The sequence below is a fragment of the Littorina saxatilis genome, linkage group LG2, assembly GCF_037325665.1.
Source record: "Littorina saxatilis isolate snail1 linkage group LG2, US_GU_Lsax_2.0, whole genome shotgun sequence".
Taxonomy (NCBI): domain Eukaryota; kingdom Metazoa; phylum Mollusca; class Gastropoda; order Littorinimorpha; family Littorinidae; genus Littorina; species Littorina saxatilis.
In genome coordinates, this window is record NC_090246.1 from 26,378,470 (window position 1) to 26,399,615 (window position 21,146).

General features: G+C 42.3%; 1 protein-coding gene across 2 annotated transcripts in view; it reads left to right on the forward strand.

Moving 5' to 3' along the window:
* The window catches only part of LOC138958612 (dynein axonemal heavy chain 3-like), a 90,606-nt gene that overhangs the window by 48,657 nt on the left and 20,803 nt on the right, over positions 1 to 21,146 (forward strand). For both annotated transcript variants that reach the window (XM_070329813.1, XM_070329814.1), the window contains 17 exons: positions 353 to 433; positions 1,040 to 1,223; positions 1,551 to 1,736; positions 6,142 to 6,368; positions 6,852 to 7,055; positions 7,402 to 7,529; positions 9,008 to 9,132; positions 9,517 to 9,702; positions 10,207 to 10,374; positions 10,678 to 10,811; positions 11,169 to 11,454; positions 11,699 to 11,866; positions 16,535 to 16,752; positions 17,037 to 17,244; positions 17,641 to 17,901; positions 18,293 to 18,494; positions 20,816 to 21,123. In XM_070329813.1, coding sequence (XP_070185914.1) covers positions 353 to 433; positions 1,040 to 1,223; positions 1,551 to 1,736; positions 6,142 to 6,368; positions 6,852 to 7,055; positions 7,402 to 7,529; positions 9,008 to 9,132; positions 9,517 to 9,702; positions 10,207 to 10,374; positions 10,678 to 10,811; positions 11,169 to 11,454; positions 11,699 to 11,866; positions 16,535 to 16,752; positions 17,037 to 17,244; positions 17,641 to 17,901; positions 18,293 to 18,494; positions 20,816 to 21,123 — 3,274 coding nt within the window. The remainder of the gene's footprint in view (positions 1 to 352; positions 434 to 1,039; positions 1,224 to 1,550; positions 1,737 to 6,141; positions 6,369 to 6,851; positions 7,056 to 7,401; positions 7,530 to 9,007; positions 9,133 to 9,516; positions 9,703 to 10,206; positions 10,375 to 10,677; positions 10,812 to 11,168; positions 11,455 to 11,698; positions 11,867 to 16,534; positions 16,753 to 17,036; positions 17,245 to 17,640; positions 17,902 to 18,292; positions 18,495 to 20,815; positions 21,124 to 21,146) is intronic.

Sequence of the window (21,146 nt, forward strand, 5' to 3'; positions counted from 1 at the left end):
TCTCTGTGTGTGTGGCTCACTCTCTCTCTCTCTCTCTCTCTCTCTTTCTAGTTCTCTCTCTCACTCTCTCTCTTTCTCTCTTGATCTGATTCTTTTGTGCTTGTTTTTATCTAAATTTGCTAATCTGGTTCATCTTTTTGTGCCTGTCTCTTGGATGTTCAGTAGCCGATGTCCTCTGTGTGGTCCAGCCTCTTTGACTTTGACTTCATCACTTACATTTCCTCAAGAAAAAAAGGATTATGGGAAGCAGAACCCACTCCTTTTCTGCTATTGTATGACCATGATGATTAGTTCATATCCTCTTATTGGTCAAAACACTTCTGTTGAAACTTGTGGGGTTTTGTTTCATTAGTTACGTCCCTAACTGCATCAACTTCTCGGCCAGGACATCAGCCAACCAGACTCAGGACATCATCATGGCCAAACTGGACAGGTCAGTTCAGTCTGTGGAGCATGTAGATAGAGGAAGAGTCTGGGATTATGTTGCTGGGAACCCAAATGTCTCATCTTGTAGCTCTGGTGGTCCCTTCTCTTTCGGGACCCTTCAGAATCCTAGATGAAATACTAGCTGTTAAAGGAGGAAGTGTTATGAACTTAAATAAATGTTTAGACTATGTGAAACAGATGTGTGAAGAAAAGATTTTTAAAGGACAACAAGTGAGATGAGAGAATTATATCAAAAGACTTGGGCTTCACGGCTCGAAGCAACAGCAGAGGTGACAGGTATTGTAATGAGACTCAATGAGTAAGATCCAGATAAATGTATAACCAATGGAGATGAATATCCAACACAATTTTTCTTCTGAAATTTCTGATGAGTTTTCTGACTTAATATTTTTGGTTATTTAACAAATCATTTGTCTTTGTATTCTTTTGCACCCATAGGTTGCAACTCCCTTTTTTTTTTTTTGTGTGTGTACAAAAGTTTCCTTTTAATGTGAAAGGCAGTTTTTTTAACCTGTCACTGAAGGCAGTACGTTATACTCCGGTTTTGATGGGGGACTTATCATTTGATATTGGGCTTTTCCTGGCGTTTCAGGCGTCGTAAGGGAGTGTATGGGCCGCCCATGAACAAAAAGTCGGTGGTGTTTGTGGACGACCTGAGCATGCCAGCCAAGGAGAAGTATGGAGCTCAGCCCCCAATTGAGCTGCTGCGACAGTGGATCAACCACAAGCACTGGTACGACAGGAAGGACACCTCCAAGGTCTTCCTCGTTGATGTGGTCAGTATTTTGGTGTTCTAGTTGATGTGGTCAGTATTTGGTGTACTACCCAGTTGATGTGGTCAGTAGTTGGTGTATAAGACATGAAGGTGGTTGAAGACACGGAGTGGTATGCAACATGGATAATGTGATGTCCTACGGCATTTCGAGACATAAGAGCTCGTACATGTTCACACAGACACAGATAGACACACACACTCACACTCACACACACGCCGCATTATACACTCCTTCTGTAGTGTACTACATGATTGGCACATCATATACTGACATCTCTATGGATGAAAGCTCTTGCATTTAGTTTATACTTATTTCTTTTTGCCGCAGTTGTTTGTGTCAGCCATGGGACCACCAGGTGGAGGTCGCAACGACATCTCCAGCCGCATGGTGCGTCACATGAACATTGTCACGATTGACGAGTTTGACGATGCTACCATGACCCGTATCTTCGGTTCTATCTGCGACTTACACTTTGCCAAGGGATTCGAGGGAAGCTTTGTGAGAAATGGAAAGGTGAGAAGTGAATTTGTTTGTTGGCGTTTTTCCCCAATTAATTTTCATTTATGTTATAATCTAGTGCCATCACAGTAATAAAACAAGAGGCAAAGCCTTCAAGGCTCACGTAAGAAATCGACAAACAGTAACACAAACTCAATCACTCCGTCACACATACACACACACACACACACACACACACACACACACACACACACACACACACACACACACACACACACACACACACACACACACACACACACACACACACACACACACACACACACACACACACACACACACACACACACACACACACACACACACAGACACACACAGAGAAAGAGCATAGGTGAAACTGTGCAAGAAAGCGAGACACTAGATCTAGATCTGTCTGTCTGCATGTAGCCTACTTACATGGACACGACTGCCAACTGGTCTCGGCCCGCTCAAAATAACAATCACCGAGACTTTCAGTAATTCCATCGCGTGACGTCTAACCCTCGTACGTCATAATGTGGGCGGGGATATAGCTCAGTTGGTAGCGCGCTGAATTTGTATTCAGTTGGCCGCTGTCAGCATGAGTTCGATCCCAGGTTCGGCGGAAATTTATTTCAGAGTCAACTTTGTGTGCAGACTCTCTTCGGTGTCCGAACTCCCCCCCTGTGTACACTACATTGGGTGTGCACGTTAAAGATCCCACGATTGACAAAAGGGTCTTTCCTGGCAAAATTGCTTAGGCACAGTTAATAATTGTCTACCTATACCCGTGTTACTTGGAATAATAGGCCGTGAAAGGTAAATATGCGCCGAAATGGCTGCAATTACTGGCCGTATAAAATTTCATCTCACACGGCATCACTGCAGAGCGCCTAGAACTGTACCCACGGAATATGCGCGATATAAGCGTCATTGATTGATTGATTGATTGAATGTGACGTCAATGTAATATGACGTCTTCAAATGTTAAAGTTTCTACCACAGACATACATACATACATACGCACGCACGCACGCACAGACAGACAAAGTTTACCAACGCATAGGCTACACTTACGTGAGCCAACTAAGAATAATAGAAGGGTTACACATAATATAGCAGTGTTTTCTTTCTCCAAAAATGTCTGGTATCATTTGGACTTTTATTTGAAAGTACAGAAAAAGAAATCACAAATGGATTGTATTTGTCAAATCTAATTTTAAGTTAGTGTTGGATGGCTGAAGTAACTCAAAAGAATTGGTGACAGATATCAAAATGTCATACTTTGTCAGATTTGGTTAGATGTTTACATTTACATCCATCGGGGATGGGACTGCAATGTTCATATCTCTGTTGGAAATGTTTGTGTTCCAACTGGTGAGTATGTAATGAAATAAAGGAGAATGATTTATTGAAACATGCTGCTTCAGCCGATAGGTGTTAGCGAGGTAAGTTTTGCTTATTGATAATGTAATGTGAAGTGTATTTCTACTTTTTGTAATCACATTCAGTGTATTCTGTTACTGTGTGTTGGCTACTCAAGTAGTACAAATAATATGCATGAGATTCATTTGCAGTTGTCTGTGATAGTCCTTATGTATGTTGTAAATGTATTACTTCATGAAAACAGTCTTTCACTGCATGAAATCATATATACAATAATGAGTTAAGATGGATTCATAAATCATATTGAACTACTTGTGAAATGCATGATATGCTACTTATAGTACAGCAGCTAGGGCATAGATTTGGACTTGGACCAAAGCGTCATACCCACCTTTGTCTAGATGGCAGAACTGAACACAACAGCATCATATCAAGAATATTACTTACTTGTAAAATGTGGTCACATCAGTCTTTTTTGTCAAGTAGCTTACATTCTGCTTCCGCACTAGTATATCATTTAATGAATCGAATGCACCGAGACACATTTCTTTAAGGTTAGCGCTGTGCACTTCTGTATGCAGTTGAAAACAACTGCCATAAAAGCGGTTCAGGATTTTAGGGGAAATATCATACTGTTGCCATCAGACGGCCTATTTGTCACTACTGTGACTGTATTTTGTTCGGTTGCATATTTGTTTGCTTGTGTTACAGCCATTTTCGTCTGGTGCAGTTGTCAAAATGTATCGTACCTTTTGTGGCATGCAGTTATGTGATTTATGTTTCACCTGTACAAAAATGCCATTTATTATACCTCAATCACAGAGAACAAAAAGTGAAGGAAACACAGAGATCCTAAAATGACTGTTGGGAGAAAAAAATGGCCAAACTTAGATTTAGTAACTTGTGTTACATTCACATTTGTGGGGGGGGGGGGGGGGATATTGCATGTCTCATTTGGGTTACACATAGGACGACAAAATAAAACAACCACAACTTACAAACAAAAAGAAAGACAAAAGAAAAGTAAATAAGATTAAACTGATTGCCTCACATGGGAAGCATTATTTATTAATTTAGATTTACCAAGCATATTATACGTTATTTGCGTGTTTGACCAAAATATGACATTTTACACAGATCGAGACAGTCATTGTTCTCCGAGACCGCGCTAGCGGTCGAGGTGAACAATGACTGTCGAGATCTGTGTAAAATGTCATATTTTGGTCAAACACGCAAATAACATTTATGTATCGATCGAATTCCTTTCAGGTACTTATGACTTTGTTGTTGTTTTGACGATTGAACGAGCACACACACACATGCATGCAATCCACATGTATGCAATCAAACACATAAGCTTCATATTTGGGCGTTTCAGGTTGACCGAAACTTCAAAGGAACTACAAAACACACGTCATGTACTCACTTTGTTGTTGTTTTGACATTGAACAGCACACACACATGCAATCAAACACATGACGTTTTTTTTTTAGTTCCTTTGAAGTTTCGGTCAACCTGAAAAGCCAAATTATAAAGTTTTGTCGGCCTCTGACGTCACATGACTCAAAAAAGGGAAATCCAATCTCCAATCGATACATAACCCCTTAACCACCGAAAGGAAAACGAAAGTGAAACTAGAGTTATACCCCAGAGTGACCGCCCTTGCCGGATGCCGCTAGTAGCGTTTGGCGCCAAGCCAGCGTCATCCAATTACAGTCGAACCCACTTAAAACGAACACGCTAGTTACGAATTTTGACTTATAACGTATTAGTTTTAAGTTCCCAACTGAATACCTCTTTCTTCATGCTTAAAAAAAATGCTTAAAACGAATTCTTTGTAACGAATTTATGCTTATAACGAGCACTTTTTGGATTCCCAAGCATGCATAATGTCTGTAATTTACTCACGCTTATGACGAAATCTTTAAACTCGTCCCGAGATCGACATATCATGGGAATTTGAGAAGTTTGAATACATGTGTCAGAGTCTTCCCTTGCGTCGACTGCTTGAACCATTGCTCAACCGATCACTGAATAAAGTTAAACTGATTACACTGTACTCACAAAACAATTTCAAATTTAGAATCAAAGTGATTGATAGCTCAGACACTGAACATGAATGACGTTTATTTCCTTCACGAATACCAAAAACGAAACATCAATGTTTTGAACGGACGCCATTGCCAAAAAATATAGATGCCAGAGTGGTTTCCCTTGGACAAGGGAAACCACACTCTCAACGTTTGCGTTCGCCGGTTCGCGATAGTTAGTCAGTCAGTGCTATCGATTTGGATTTGAACATCATGTTGCAACAAAACAAAAAAAACTAAATTGGCCAAGGTTTGCTACTCGTCGCCAAGGTAAGTGATTCCAGACAAATGATAGGAACACCGCGAATGTGGACAGTGTCACTGTCAGTGTGTGCGTGTGTGTGACCAAAAATGTAACAACTGGATGAAACATCTGTGTGCTCACTCTCACTCAAACTCAACAATCATCACTCAACATGAGACATACATGAACATGTAACTGAATATGTCACTTTATTGTCTAAACGTGAAGCAGCATGAAAGTTGCGAAAGAAACAAATTGAAACACCATAAAATGTACAAGACTTAAAAAAAAAAAAATCAATCATATTTTCTTAATACGAATTTTGGTAAAGACGAACTTTTTTTCCGATCCCCAGTGATTCGTCTTAAGCGAGTTCGACTGTACGTCATACGATAAGCGGGCGCGTCACCTTCACTTCACCCTTTTTCGCTGACGTGTCAACATCGTCTGCGTTTCTGGATCTAGTACCGTTTGTGGTTAAGGGGTTATATGCAAAATAACATTGTGTTGGTAAGTATAAATAAATAAGAAAATTATTATAAATGTTCATGGTTTGTGAGTTAGTACTTGGTGGTTTGGCTTGCTGGTTGGCTGGCTGGCTGGCTGGTTGGGTTGGTTGGTGTGCTCCCATAGAAATTCAACCGATACAATATCAGACCATTCCACTCCTCTTTTACTTTATCTATGGCCCCAGTAATTAGTCTTATTTATGTTTCTGCAGCTGCTGGTTGCCGCCACGATGGATGTGTACAAAGATTCCATCTCCCAGTTTCTCCCGACGCCTTCCAAATCCCACTACGTCTTCAACTTGCGTGACTTTGCTCGTGTCATCCGTGGTGTTCTGCTAGTACCAGCTACAAACATGACTGAAAATGAGAAGCTGATTCGTCTGTGGGTCCACGAGGTCTACCGTGTCTTCTATGACAGGTTGATCGACCCTGATGACAGGTGAGGAAGTCTTCTTCTCTTTCTTCTTCTTCGTTCATGGGCTGTTCCCTCATGATTTTGCACGAGTGGGTTTTTACATGTTTGACCGTTTTTACCCCGTCATTCAGGCAGCCATACGCCGCTTTCGGGGGAAGGTGAGGAAGTTATATTTTGCCAGTAACTAAGTGACTGTCTGTTTAGCATTGCTTCTTTCTGTTACTTGCTTTCTCCTTTAATTATTTGCTTGTTGCAGTGTCCGGCTCACACTGGTGAGTGGCTCTGTGCTGGCTCTTTATGTCTGGTTTTGATATTTTGTTTTGCAGAATGAGTTGAGCAATCAGAAAATCAGAGTGGACAAGGCAGAAGGGAACAAGAGAGAGGCATGCTGTGTCAGGGAAACTTCTGACACTTTGTGATTTGTAGCCAGTCTGTTCACGATTCGTTTAACAATGTGTAAGAATGAGTAAGAAATTAACTGGCTTCTTTTCTTTCTTCTCTGTGCAGAGTGACCTTTTTCAACATTGTGCGAGAGCAGTGTCAGGACCACTTCAAGCAGAGCATCGACAAGATTCTGGGTCACCTGTCAAAGTCAGGCCACGTTATTGACGATGACGTGCGTGGACTGTTCTTTGGCGACTACAGCAACCCAGAGAACAAAGTGTACGATGAAATCACGGACTTCAAGGAGCTCACCTCTACGATGGATAGGTGAGGAAATGTTAATATCAAACCGTTCACAGTATTTCAACAGCTAGCTGTCTTTATTGGCGAGATAGGTATCACATCAGGCTGTGTTTATTTCTGCTTTACACTTTGCTATCTTTTCTGTCATCATCATGCTAATTAGCATGAATAAAAATGTACTTTTGCTTGTTTAATGCTCTACTTTTGTTCATCACATTTTCTTTATTTTGGAGTGTATTCTCTGTGCCATATCATCACTTTTTCACCACCAAAACAATGTTGTTGGTCGTTGTTCACAGATGTTTTTAAATGTTGTGCATGATCACTCACCATATGCGCACTTGCTGCATGATTGTTCTGTTTTCTCCAGCTATCTGGAAGAGTACAACACAATGAGCAAAGCCCCCATGGCACTTGTCATGTTCAAATTTGCCATTGAGCACATCTCACGTGTCTCCCGCGTTCTGCTGCAAGACAACGGACATGCGCTTCTTGTTGGTAATTATCACAACTGTTCACTTATTTTTGGTTGGAGTGTGTGGCCTGAATGAGTTCTTGTTGCTAGATAACACATGACTTCACTTGTTCAAAGAAGTTTTTTACTTCTGATTTGTCAGTACATGTCACTTTATTTCTCTTGTGCGATTGGAGTATTTAGTATGCAATGGCTTGATTGCCTTGATGTTGATTTGTCTGTATTCGGAAAATAGGAGCTGAGTTGTTTGATGCTTGATTTGTCCATTATGATTTGAACATTCACATGAATGTTTTTTAACACTTTCTACCCCACCTATTTTGACCAAGTTTTTTTTAGCCGAGACTAGTTGTGCTGCAGCAGGTCACTCAGTATAGTAGTAACTGGGTAGCAACTGTATATCTATACACTGGAATGCAGGCGTTAGATCGACGTTACAGGAAGCGACTGAAGCTAACAGTCTGAGCTGATATATCTGTACGTGGTCAGATAGAGCCATCCATATGTGTGGGTATGGATATATCCGTACCGGGGAGACAATGAGTTATGGTCCACTTGCGTAATGTGTTATTGGTGAGAGGTTCACAAAAGAAACATACAAGAAGGGCAAAGCCCATACGACTCACATGCTTGACCTTGACCTTTACATGACCTTGACCTTCAGGGTCAAGGTCAAATAACTAAACCTAGCAATGACATCATACACTAAGAACTGCTTTACACATTTTTCCTACCAAAATACATGTGAACTTGACCCAAGGTCAAGGTCATCCAAGGTCATGCAACACAAAGCTGTTAATTCAAGACATAGGAAGTACAATGGTGCTTATTGGCGCTTTCTACCATGAGATATGGTCACTTTTAGTGGTTCACTACCTTGTTTTGGTCACATTTCATAAGGGTCAAAGTGACCTTGACCTTGATCATATGTGACCAAATGTGTCTCATGATGAAAGCATAACATGTGCCCCACATAATGTTTAAGTTTGAAACAGTTATCTTCCATAGTTCAGGGTCAAGGTCACTTCAAAATATGTATACAATCCAACTTTGAAGAGCTCCTGTGACCTTGACCTTGAAGCAAGGTAAACCAAACTGGTATCAAAAGATGGGGCTTACTTTGCCCTATATATCATATATAGGTGAGGTATTCAATCTCAAAAACTTCAGAGAAAATGTGAAAAATGTGAAAAATAGGTGTTTATTAGACAACATTTATGGCCCCTGCGACCTTGACCTTGAAGCAAGGTCAAGATGCTATGTATGTTTTTTGGGGCCTTGTCATCATACACCATCTTGCCAAATTTGGTACTGATAGACTGAATAGTGTCCAAGAAATATCCAACGTTAAAGTTTTCCGGACGGACGTCCGGACGGACGGACGGACGGGGGGGACGCACGGACGGACGACTCGGGTGAGTACATAGACTCACTTTTGCTTCGCATGTGAGTCAAAAATGAGGAATGTTTAATATTAACTTTTATACCTACCTGTCCACAGGTATTGGAGGCTCAGGTCGTCAGAGTGCGGCCAAGCTAGCCACCTTCATGTGTGACTATGACCTGTTCCAAATTGAGATCACCCGAAACTATGGCGTGGCTGAGTGGAGGGAAGATCTCAAGAGAGTAAGACATTTGCTTTTGTTTGATTTTATTAAATGATTTTTTTGAATGGGATGGAAGGCTATATATTTTGCCACCTGTATGTTTGATGGGATGAAGAGTGCAGGACGATTATTTATTATGGTGTTTGTTTCTTGGTAATCACTTTGATTTGAGTTTGTTCACATATTTGCTGTCAAATAAAATAATCTTTTTGCCGCTGACTTTTAATCTCTGCTTGAATTAAATATTGCTGTTTTGTGCATTTTGGGTTCTTACTTCTTCGTTTGCTTTCTACCTTGTCATTTAGGGCAGCCATACTCTACTTTTGGGGCCAGGGTGCTTACAAACTTGTTGCATGTTGACTTTCTCTGTTTCAACGTGCTGCCTTCTTTCGACTGTGTACAGCTGCTGAAAAAGACCGGGACTGAGGGTAAGCAGACGGTGTTCCTGTTTTCCGACAACCAGATCAAAGATGAGTCCTTCATGGAGGACATCAGTATGATCCTCAACACGGGCGACGTCCCCAACATCTTCCCTGCCGACGAGAAGGCGGAGATTATCGACAAAATGCAGACTGTCGCTCGTAATGCTGTAAGGGAACATTTGTGTGGACCGTTTTTGTGCTTAGTGTTGTGACTGTTTTGTGCACAAGAAGAACATCCTCACACGACACAGAGAAGGCATATGCTTGTAATGCTGTAAAGGGACCCTGATGCCCAGTGTTGTCGCTGTTCTGTCTTTGTGCCCTGTGTAGTTTGTGGTCTGAATGCTCTCTTGTTATCACTGCAAAACAGAGATATGAAGTCTTTGTCATGTACTGGTATCTATTTCACAGCATGGAGGAATGTTTTGATTACAAATTTGCTTTGCATTAAAATCAGTGAATGCGCTAGGCCATTTTGATTATGTGTCCAAGAAAATTGTCTGCTTTAGAAATTCTATTGTTTTCAAATAAAATGTCTGCTTTCAAATATTCTCGCGTTTATGTAGAATTTATGCTTTGAATTAAATTTGGCTGCTTTTCGGCTGAGTTTCCTTGTAACTTTCAATCATGATGCATTTGTATCTGCTAATATGTTTCCGAACAATGTGCAGGGTCGTAAAATAGATGCAACACCGTTGTCAATGTACAACTACTTCATCGAGAGGGTGAAGTCCAACCTGCATATTGTGCTTGCCATGAGTCCAATTGGAGACGCTTTCCGTAACCGTCTCCGTATGTTCCCTTCCTTGATCAACTGCTGTACCATTGACTGGTTCCAGGTAAGAAGTAAAGCAAAGTCGATTTGTGTGTGTGTGTGTGTGTGTGTGTGTGTGTGTGTGTGTGTGTGTGTGTGTGTGTGTGTGTGTGTGTGTGTAGCATTTTTACAAGAGAAATAAAGAAACAGGCAGGCAGACAGATTATCAGACAAACAAAAAAGAGGAGAAAATTAGGCAGGTTTCTTGTTGTTAAAATAAAGAAGAAAACAAAGAAAGAAAAAAGTTAAAGAGTTAGAGAATAATTGAGAACAAATGTGCATGAATTTTCTAAAATGTCTGCATGTATGGTATTGCTTTATGCAACAGGCCTGGCCAGAGGATGCCCTGGAGATGGTGGCCAACCGCTTCCTTGAGGATGTTGACATGGAGGATGACGTCAGGAAGGCTTGCGTCAACATGTGCAAACACTTCCACGAGTCTGTGCGCATGTTGTCAGTCAGGTCAGGAAATAATCATGTGCAGCTCTTATACGCTGACTTCTACCATGCTCCTTGCGCATAGTATGCACTGGAATTATTTGAACATTAAAAGTTTGTATTTTAGTATTGCTGGCATGGGAAGTACAAAAATGCTTAAACTTTTCTGAGGACTTTTAACAAATAAAAACAGTAAGGGTTAACATGAAATATAAATGGTAGTATCGCTGCAGTCAGTTTCAGCTTTTATTTGGTAGACAAGTTTTACACCATACAGCATACATTTTCATGATCGATTATAAAAAAAAGTTTATAAAAAAAAAGCAAGCACCGTGCAAAAAAAATATCTCTGTCAACTTTCACCCCATCTCTTGCACACAGTTTCTTCGACTCACTTCGTCGCCACAACTACGTGACCCCCACCTCCTACCTGGAGCTGATCCTGACCTTCAAAAAGCTGCTGGGCATCAAGCGCAACGACATCATGATGATGAAGAAGCGCTACCTGGTGGGCCTGGAGAAACTGGACTTTGCCGCCTCCCAGGTGTCCGTTATGCAGGAGGAGTTGACGGACCTCCAGCCGGAGCTGATCAAGACCTCCGCCGACACAGAAAAGCTGATGATTAAGATCGAGCAAGACACGGTGGAGGTGGAGGCCAAGAAAGAGGTGAGGTGATGGGAGATGGTGGGGGGAGGGGGAGGCTGGGGGTAGTGGGATAGGGTGGAATGGGTGGGGGGAGGGTGTGGGGGTGGGATTGTGTTCTTGTACTGTGTCTTTTTGTCTAGAGAAAGCAATCTGAATATCAACGAGGGGGAAACCTCACAGGACTTTGTGAATTACTTAACCTTAATTCAACTTAACGTACCTTAGCTTACCCTGCCTTACCTTACCATACCGTACCTCACCACAGGTGGTGGCAGCAGATGAGGCGGTGGCAAACGAGGCAGCTGCAGCAGCTCAAGCCATCAAGGACGAGTGTGAAGCTGAGCTGGCTGAGGCCATCCCGGCCTTGGAGGCTGCCATCTCTGCTCTCAACACGCTCAAGCCTGCTGACATCACGATGGTCAAATCCATGAAGGTAGGTGCTAGGCCATCTGGGATGATGGATTTATTGTTATTGGGACTTATGTGTGTTAATTGATCAAGAAAAATGCCGAAGCGTGAAGAGTAGCCCAACTTTGTGGCTGTGCAAAATCCCCAATGATAGCAGCCTGAATTATTTCCGTGGACAATACGTTTATCAAAATAAAAAGATAAAAATAAATAAAAGAGGGGAACGGGATAGTTTTTCAGCTTTGTTTTACTAGCTTGTGGTGTTAGTGAGATTACAAAAATCAACTTTCATTAAATAAAAGTGTTTGGGACTGTTTTGAGAAGGGAGTGGTGAATGCAAAAATAAAATGATGAATAGAAAACACATGTTTGCTGAACAACCAGAGATTTGTGCATGTTTGATGGGTACATCTATAATCTAAATGCATGTGTGTACGGCATCTTTGTGCTGGTTATGTTTTGGTGATCTGTAATCACATTTTATGCATGAAATGTTTGTTCTTCGTTCACTTTGGAACAAAAATAGACAAAGGTAATATCTGTTGTGAATATGTTAACTGTTTATTCAAGAGTAACTAGTATAGCCAATAATAGTCGACATACAGTTCACATGTTTCATTTATTTAGAGAAAATGTGAATGCACACTAACCAAGCTGTTCATCTGTAGTTTATAATGATTGTGTCACAAATCTTAGTGAAAATATTTGGGGAAGTTACGTTATTTTGATGTTCTGCGGAGAGAAGACTACATGTATATTATGGCAATTTTGTTGTTGTCTGTTATTTCAATTTACAATGTATGTTGCACCACTTTTCATCTCTTTTTTTATGACACTGATATATATATGCATCTACAATAGTATTTTCATCTTTAACCTAGATATCACTAGAAAATATTTCAGCATAAACAGAACTAACCATTTACATTTTCTTTTGTGGTTCTAAGCTTCTCTTTATGCTCGCACGCTCACACAAAACCATTTATGCACAAACTCAGAGGACACAAAGTTAGATTGATGAAGGGCAACTTTAAATTTTTTTAAAGTGCCAGTTGTATTAAAATAGGGGTAGTCCCGCTACACAGACTTTGATATTGCAAAAAATGTACATCTTGTAATCTGTATGCGGGACCACCCCTGCAGCAAATAAAAACACAACATTATAAAAAACATACCTGTGCTGTTGAGCACTAACATTCAATGACAACCTTTTTTACAAAAATTATGCAATCCAGCATTGGCTCAAGCCTGAGCCATGCCTTAGCAAAAATATTACATAACATAACCCGCACAAAAGTTTGGGGTTGACCGCCACGACTGTGGGACCTAGCCAGGTTCAACAGCAACCCCATGCGCAATATATATGGCCGCCGCCCTACCCAAAAGAAGCTCACTATTGGAACTGAATTGTAACTGTACGAAAATCAAAACATCAAGATTAAGGTATTTTTATCGAAGTGTCAGGCTAGCTTCTACGAAGTAGTCTCCCTCTAGTTTAAGGATGAATAAGATGCATGTGGTGAGGCCAACCTCCTCACCCTCATGAAAGTATTTTCAGCTAAGCCTGTTCAGTACCAAGGTCGACCTCCCTGGCAAGAACTGCTGCACTACACTCAGATATATCTGACTAGAGGAATACCCGGCTTCGCCGGGGTGAATCGCGAGACAGAGACAGACAGCGTGGCGGTTCATCACAATCACCTCTGCAGGCGAAGTCCTGTCAAACGGGATTGAGAATTTTAGAGCTTATTTCTTAGCCCTATATTATCTGCTGTGGCTTCTCAAATGCCAGAACATACAGACAGACAAAAGCCGCTAGACCCCATCACAAACAGAACTCTATAATACATAGGTTTTTGCCTACACACACACACAAACACACACACACACAGAGAAGCCGTATATATATATGCATATCTGTATCTATAAATATATAGAGATAGGTGAGAGTGTATTTTTCGCGTGGCTATAAATTGATTCGACCTTTTCACTTTGACAGTAAGAACAACTTACGGGTGCAAGGGAAGCGTTCTGGACAGCGCAGTGACATTCTAAAAATAGTCACTCTCAGAAACGGGAATTTGGGGTGAACGGCGCGACAGAGACAGACAGCGTGGCGGTTCACCACAATCACCTTTGAAAGGCGAAGTCCTGTCAAACGGGATTGAGAATTTTAGAGCTTATTTCTTAGCCCTATATTATCTGCTGTGGCTTCTCACATGCCAGAACATGCAGACAGACAAAAGCCGCTAGACCCCATCACAAACAGAACTCTATAATACATAGGTTTTTGCCTACACACACACACAAACACACACACACACAGAGAAGCCGTATATATATATGCATATCTGTATCTATAAATATATAGAGATAGGTGAGAGTGTATTTTTCGCGTGGCTATAAATTGATTCGACCTTTTCACTTTGACAGTAAGAACAACTTACGGGTGCAAGGGAAGCGTTCTGGACAGCGCAGTGACATTCTAAAAATAAATAGTAACTTACAACTGAACGGGAAAGCCACACGAAGGAAGGGAGATAAACGCCAAACACTGGAGAAGATAAGGAAGAGTTACTTATAATGGTGAAATGAACACAAAAACGAACATGAGTTTAGCGCTGCGCGCTGAGAGCACGTGTTGAAATATCTCATCGATGATATTGTGTCCGGGGTGTAGCTGAATACGGTGTCCAAATTTGAAAAAGAACCACCGAGAACTTTGGCGTTGTGATGTGGTGTAGCGGCTATGGTGTGTCGGTATGGGGGCCCGGGTAAGCTGAGGTGGAACCAAAATAGCTGAGGTGGAACCAAAATCGGTTCCGCGCAGCGCGCTGAGAGCACGTGTTGAAATATCTCATCGACCAGGTTGTGTCCAGGGTGTACCTGAATATGATCACCAAATTTGAAACAGATCCATCGAGAACCTTGGCCGCGCATCGCGCACAGACACACAGACACACAGACACACAGACACACACACACACAGACACTAGTCGTATATATATATAGATGCTTAAAATAAACCATCTCAACCATGTTTGTGTAAATGCCACAAATCATAACCAGGGTATATCTGAAGGTTACATAACCTTCTCCCCCTTGACAGACTTATGCTGGGCAAACACCTGTCAGGTATATAATATCTAATGGCACGCTGGCTGTCTCAACACCTCATAACCAGGGTATCTCTGAAGGTTACATAACCTTCTCCCCCTTGACAAGACTTATTTTCACTGATCACCAGCGGTTACCTGTAATGTACTTGATGCAGCCACAGAACGTATCACTACTCCACGTAGGGTTTTGTAGAGCTTGTAATATCCTTCGTCAGTAGAAAATATTTCAGCATAAACAGAACTAACCATTTACATTTTCTTTAGTGGTTCTAATGTTCTCTTTTTGTAGCTGCAAAACTCTATTGATACATCCTAGCTTACATTTACCAACAAAAACTGACTAGCTTCATTCACAGTTGTTAATCCGACCCCGCGCCATCCTCCCTGTTTGATCTTGACTTGCTTTGGTTATCTAATTCATGTCAAATTTAACTTACTTTATACCTCTGATTTATTCACTTGCACTTTCATTTCCTAACAGTGCACAAGTCACTGGCACACTTGTATGACGGTTTGCATGTATTTAACAAACAAAACAAAAACTTGATGTCCAAGTCATATTTATTATGCAGCTACTCAGAAAATGATCCCATACCTATTCCAAGTTAAATAAAATATGGGGCGTACGCATGAGCATTTTCTTTAAGTTTAATCTGAAACTGATCAAAAGAAACTTTTCCCTCTCACTTACAGCCCAAATGAAAGAAGAAAGCAAACAGAATAAAACCCATGCTATAATCTATCATTTTTGTGCATGCTATGTTAACACTTTAGTTATCCACTTAATACACCCCTTCGGAGTTTCGAATGCGCATGCGCGGCTAGTCACATTTTTGGCGGCAGGGGGCGCTCCGTTGTACCAAACACACTCGAGATCCATTCCGCTTAAATCATGAAACTATCGTGGGACAAAAACCACAGAAATATCAAAGAGATAAGAGCTTACGAGGGAAAACTTGAACGCAATCGGCAATGTACCTCTTCTGAAGACCTCGTATTTGGTACAATTTGCAATCCCAGCATGCACTGCGTGGACTCTCGCCTGAGACTCCGAAAGGGTGTATTGCATGACTAGTTTACTTTTCTACTGTGTCTCTGCATGATCTTTTTTTCATCCTGTGAATTTTAGTGTCAATCATTTATAGAGTTTTGCATGGAGAAGGTGTGGTCTCTTCTTGAGTTTTATTACATTGCATGCATGGTTGTGTCACTGCATGCATACTATTTACTAAAACAACTGCATGAAATGATTGTTGAATTATCTGCATATTTTTTGGGTAACTTTCTAGACTCCTATGCTCTTTCATTGCTCCATGAATGGATCATCTCTGTTTGACCACATTTGTACACAGTACCAAGTGTTCTTTCCCAGCTCTTTTGTCCTTTTTCTTATCCTTTTCTACTTAGCCTACCTTTCTCTCCATCAAGCTTTAAGCAAGCTACATACTGGTGCACACAATTAATAAGTGGTATTTTCAACACACTCTGTTCTGTGTTTTCAACAAGTCCGCAAGCAAGGGGGCTTAATTTGCATGAAACAAAATCTTCATTGTCTTTAACATTTTCTTCTCCAGAACCCACCACCTGCAGTCAAGTTGGTGATGGAGTCAGTGTGCGTCATGCTGTCCATCAAGTCGGAGCGTAAACCAGACCCCGGAGGCTCTGGCAAGATGATAGAGGATTTCTGGGGTCCGTCCCAGAAGTTGCTGGGAGACATGAAGTTCCTGGATCGTCTCAAGCAATATGACAAGGACAACATCGCCCCAGCTGTCATGAAGCGCATCCGTGAAAAGTTAGTGGTTTGTCGTGTGTGTGTATAAAGGTGTGTGTGTGTGTGTGTGTGTGTGTGTGTGTGTGTGTGTGTGTGTGTGTGTGTGTGTGTGTGTGTGTGTGTGTGTGTGTGTGTGTTTGCGTACATGTGTGTGTGTGTGTGTGTTTGCATGCATGTGTGTGTGTTTGCATGCATGTGTGTGTGGGTATGTGTGTGGAGACAAATACCCTTCATTGTTAATGAGCACAATTTTTATTCTACCATTTCTCCAAACAAAAATATTGACAGTCGACTATGCTTCTCAGGTACATGACCAACCCAGACTTTGAGCCGTCACTGATCAAGAATGCCTCCACAGCCTGTGAGGGTCTGTGTCGCTGGGTGCAGGCCATGGACGTGTACGACCGCGTGGCAAAGGTGGTGGCTCCCAAAAAGGCCAAACTGGCGGAGGCTGAGGGAGAGCTGTCCGTACAGATGGAAAAACTCAACCTAAAGAGGTCGCAGCTGCAAGCTGTGAGTATGCTGTGGTGGTTGGTGTTTTGTAAGACCTTAATGCGATAAATCAGGCAGCAGACCGATGGATTAATACAGATTTTCACTTGCTGACACATACATTTGCATATGTGCAGGCCATCATGCACGTATAGACTCACACACTTGCATGCACACATTCATGCATCCCAACACACTTTTTTAGGAATTGTTGGGGGGAAAAAAATGTGTCAACACAAGCACATTCGGGTTCACCATTTAATTTTTAGCATCAACAGGCAAACCAGTAAAATACCAGAAAAAAATGGTTAAAACCATTCCTTATTCTCCCTTTCTTTCATTTTCAGACAAACCAGTAAAATACCAGCAAATAATCATAAACATTATCCCTGATTCTCCACTTCCTTTGATACACAGGTGACAGACAAGCTGCAGGCCCTGAACGATGAGTTTGAGGTGATGACACAGAAGAAGAAAGACCTAGAAGACAACATTGACCTCTGCTCCAAGAAGTTGGACCGGGCAGAGAAGCTGATCGGTGGCCTGGGTGGTGAGAAAGACCGCTGGACGGAGGCTGCCCGTGTGCTGGGCATCAAGTACATCAACATCCTGGGTGACGTGCTGCTGTCCTCTGGGGCTGTGGCTTATCTTGGGGCCTTTACTGTGGATTTCAGAACGGTGCGTGATGATAAATGTTGTTTAACGCCCTCACGGTTCAACCATAAGGGGCATGTTCCCGTGAATGGTGTGTTTCTGTGTGCATTCATGATATACGGCAAGGCCTAAACCAAGCAAGACGTCTCTTTTTCACACCTCCCCCCCCCCCCCCTTTCCAAAGTGAAAGCTCTGAATTCAGTAGTGAAGTGAAGATCAAAAAAACATGTCACAATGCAGATAATGATGCCTTACCTGACCTGACCTGATTCGATTTTACCTGGCCTTGACTTGCCTTGTCTTGCATTGCCCTAACTTGCCTTACCTTACCTTACCTTACCTTACCTTACCTTACCTTACTTTACCTTACCTTACTTTACCTTATCTTACCATACCTTGTTTATCCTGTGCACAGAGCATCATCAAGGAGTGGTACGAGCTGACGGTGAAGAAAGAGATCCCTTGCTCCACCAACTTCACCATGAACCTGACACTGGGAGAGCCGGTGGCCATCCGGGCCTGGAACATCGCCGGTCTGCCCATCGACGCCTTCAGTGTGGATAACGGAATCATCGTGTCCAAGTCTCGCCGCTGGCCCCTCATGATTGACCCTCAAGGTGAGAGAGTGATGCACTTGTTGCTGTCTGTCGTGCAGAGGCGTTAAGGCCTTTCTTAATTCATCCCAAAGTTGACTGGCACACTGGCCTAGTGGATAAGACGCCGGCCTCCTATGTGGACCGGCACGGTGGCCTAGTGGTAAGGCGTCCGCCCAGTGATCGGGAGGTCGTGGGTTCGAACCCCGGCCGGGTCATACCTAAGACTTTAAAATTGGCAATCTAGTGGCTGCTCCGCCTGGCGTCTGGCATTATTGGGTTAGTGCTAGGACTGGTTGGTCCGGTGTCAGAATCATGTGACTGGGTGAGACATGAAGCCTGTGCTGCGATTTCTGTCTTGTGTGTGGCGCACGTTAAATGTCAAAGCAGCACCGCCCTGATATGGCCCTTCGTGGTCGGCTGGGCGTTAAGCAAACAAACAAACATCCTCCTATGTGGAAGGTTGAGTGTTCAAATCCCGGTGTAACACGAAATTTTTACTCCATGAAAAATTTACTCCGGAGTAAAAATTTCGTATGAAATTCTTACTCCGAGTACATTTTTCGTACGAGAAAAGAACTCCCCAAGGCACGAAAAAATTACTCCCTCCACGAAATTTTTACTCCCCATTCTTTTTACTTCCAGAAAAAATCTTGTACGCTAAAATGGGATGCGGGCGAAGGGATAATGCCAATTATGTGATCTCGAGCAAACGAATGTCGCGCTACCCTCCCTCCACCCCTTCCACCACCAAGACTAACAGGGGACAAGGGAGTATAAATTTCGTATACCTGGCATGGGAAGTTAAATTGCTCGTGTTGGGGTGAAGTAATTTATTCGTTTTGTATTCGTCAGGGGAGTAACATTTGTGTGCGAAATGTTTACTCGGAACTCACCTGTCGTGGGGAGTAATTTTTTCGTGTAATGGGGGAGTGCTTTTTTCGTAAAGGGAGTAACATTTTCGTACAAAATTTTTACTCCGGAGTAAAAATCTCGTGGGAGTAATTTTCTTGTGTTACACCGGCCTGTAAGGGTGGAGACTTTTCTCATGTCCCAGGTCAATTATGTGAAGACCTGGTAGTGCCTCACCCATCTTCGTGAGTATACACAAGCACAAGACTAAGTATACCCACGGAAAAGATCCTGTAGTCCCTGTCAGAGTTAGGTGGGTTATAGAAACATGAAAATAACCACTTGCATTAATCAAGGTATGACTGCCTATATATGGGAGAGAAACACATACAAGTAAATGCCAGTATTCATCGTCTGAAATCGGCGTATGACTACCTAAATGGAGGGGTAAATACATGTAAAAACCCACTCGTGCAAAAAACACATGAGTATACATGGGAGTTTCAGCCCATGAACACAGAAGAAGAAGAGGAAAGACCTCAAAATTGACTTCACCAAGACTTTGCTGAGTCTTTTAACCAAACATTCAGTGTCAAACCTTTGTGCAGCCAGCTTTGTGAAGTAGAATTTGCAAAGTTGACTTTACCGAAACCCCCTGCGGGTTAGGGGGAAGAATTTACCCGATGCTCCCCAGCATGTCGTAAGAGGCGACTAACGGAATCTGTTTCTCCTTTTACCCTTGTTAAGTGTTTCTTGCATAGAATATAGTCAATGTTTGTAAAGATTTTAGTCAAGCAGTATGTAAGAAATGTTAAGTCCTTTGTACTGGAAACTTGCATTCTCCCAGTAAGGTAATATATTGTACTACGTTGCAAGCACCTGGAGCAATTTTTTTATAAGTGCTTTTGTGAACAAGAAACAAATAACAAGTGGCTCTATCCCATCTCCCCCCTTTCCCCATCGCGATATAACCTTGAACGGTTGAAAACGACGTTGAACACCAAATAAAGAAAAGAAAGAAAGAAAGACTTCACCGAATGAATATCAGGCTTTGCAAATTTTGGTCATGTCATAAAAGTGGTGCTTTTTTGTAATGAGGACACCATTGCCAGCACACAAGGCGGCTGATCAGTGGAGGAAAGCAGGGAGTCTGGTGGCAGTCAATAGTGAGCTCCAGTGAGCATACTTTAAAGAAAAGGACATTGCAAGGAGCAGAAAGTGCATAATCTGCACACTTGAGCTCATTACACACGAGGACACCATGCTTGCTTGTGTCCACTCATGAGCTATGTGTGTTTGCCTCACAGTTTTAAAGGGGTGTAACTCTTCCACAAAACACACACACACACACACACACACACACACACACACACACACACACACACACACACACACACACACAAATGACAAAAGAGTAATTTCAGAACATCATTAAAAGAGTCATGACTAACGTAACTCCAGCCTGACCAACCCCTCTCCCCCTCTCCTTGCAGGGCAAGCCAACAAGTGGATCAAGAACCTGGAGAAGGAGAACAAGCTGAGCATCGTCAAGCTCACCGACGCCAACTACATGCGCATCATGGAGAACTCCATCCAGTTCGGCACGCCCGTGCTGCTGGAGAACGTGGGAGAGGAGCTGGACCCCATCCTGGAGCCTGTTCTCCAGAAGCTGACCTTCAAGCAGCAGGGGGTGGAGTACATCCGTCTAGGCGACAACGTCATTGAGTACTCGCACGACTTCAAGCTCTACATCACCACCAGGCTGAGGAACCCCCACTACCTGCCTGAAGTCTCTGTCAAGGTGTGTGGGGTGGGGTGGGGGGG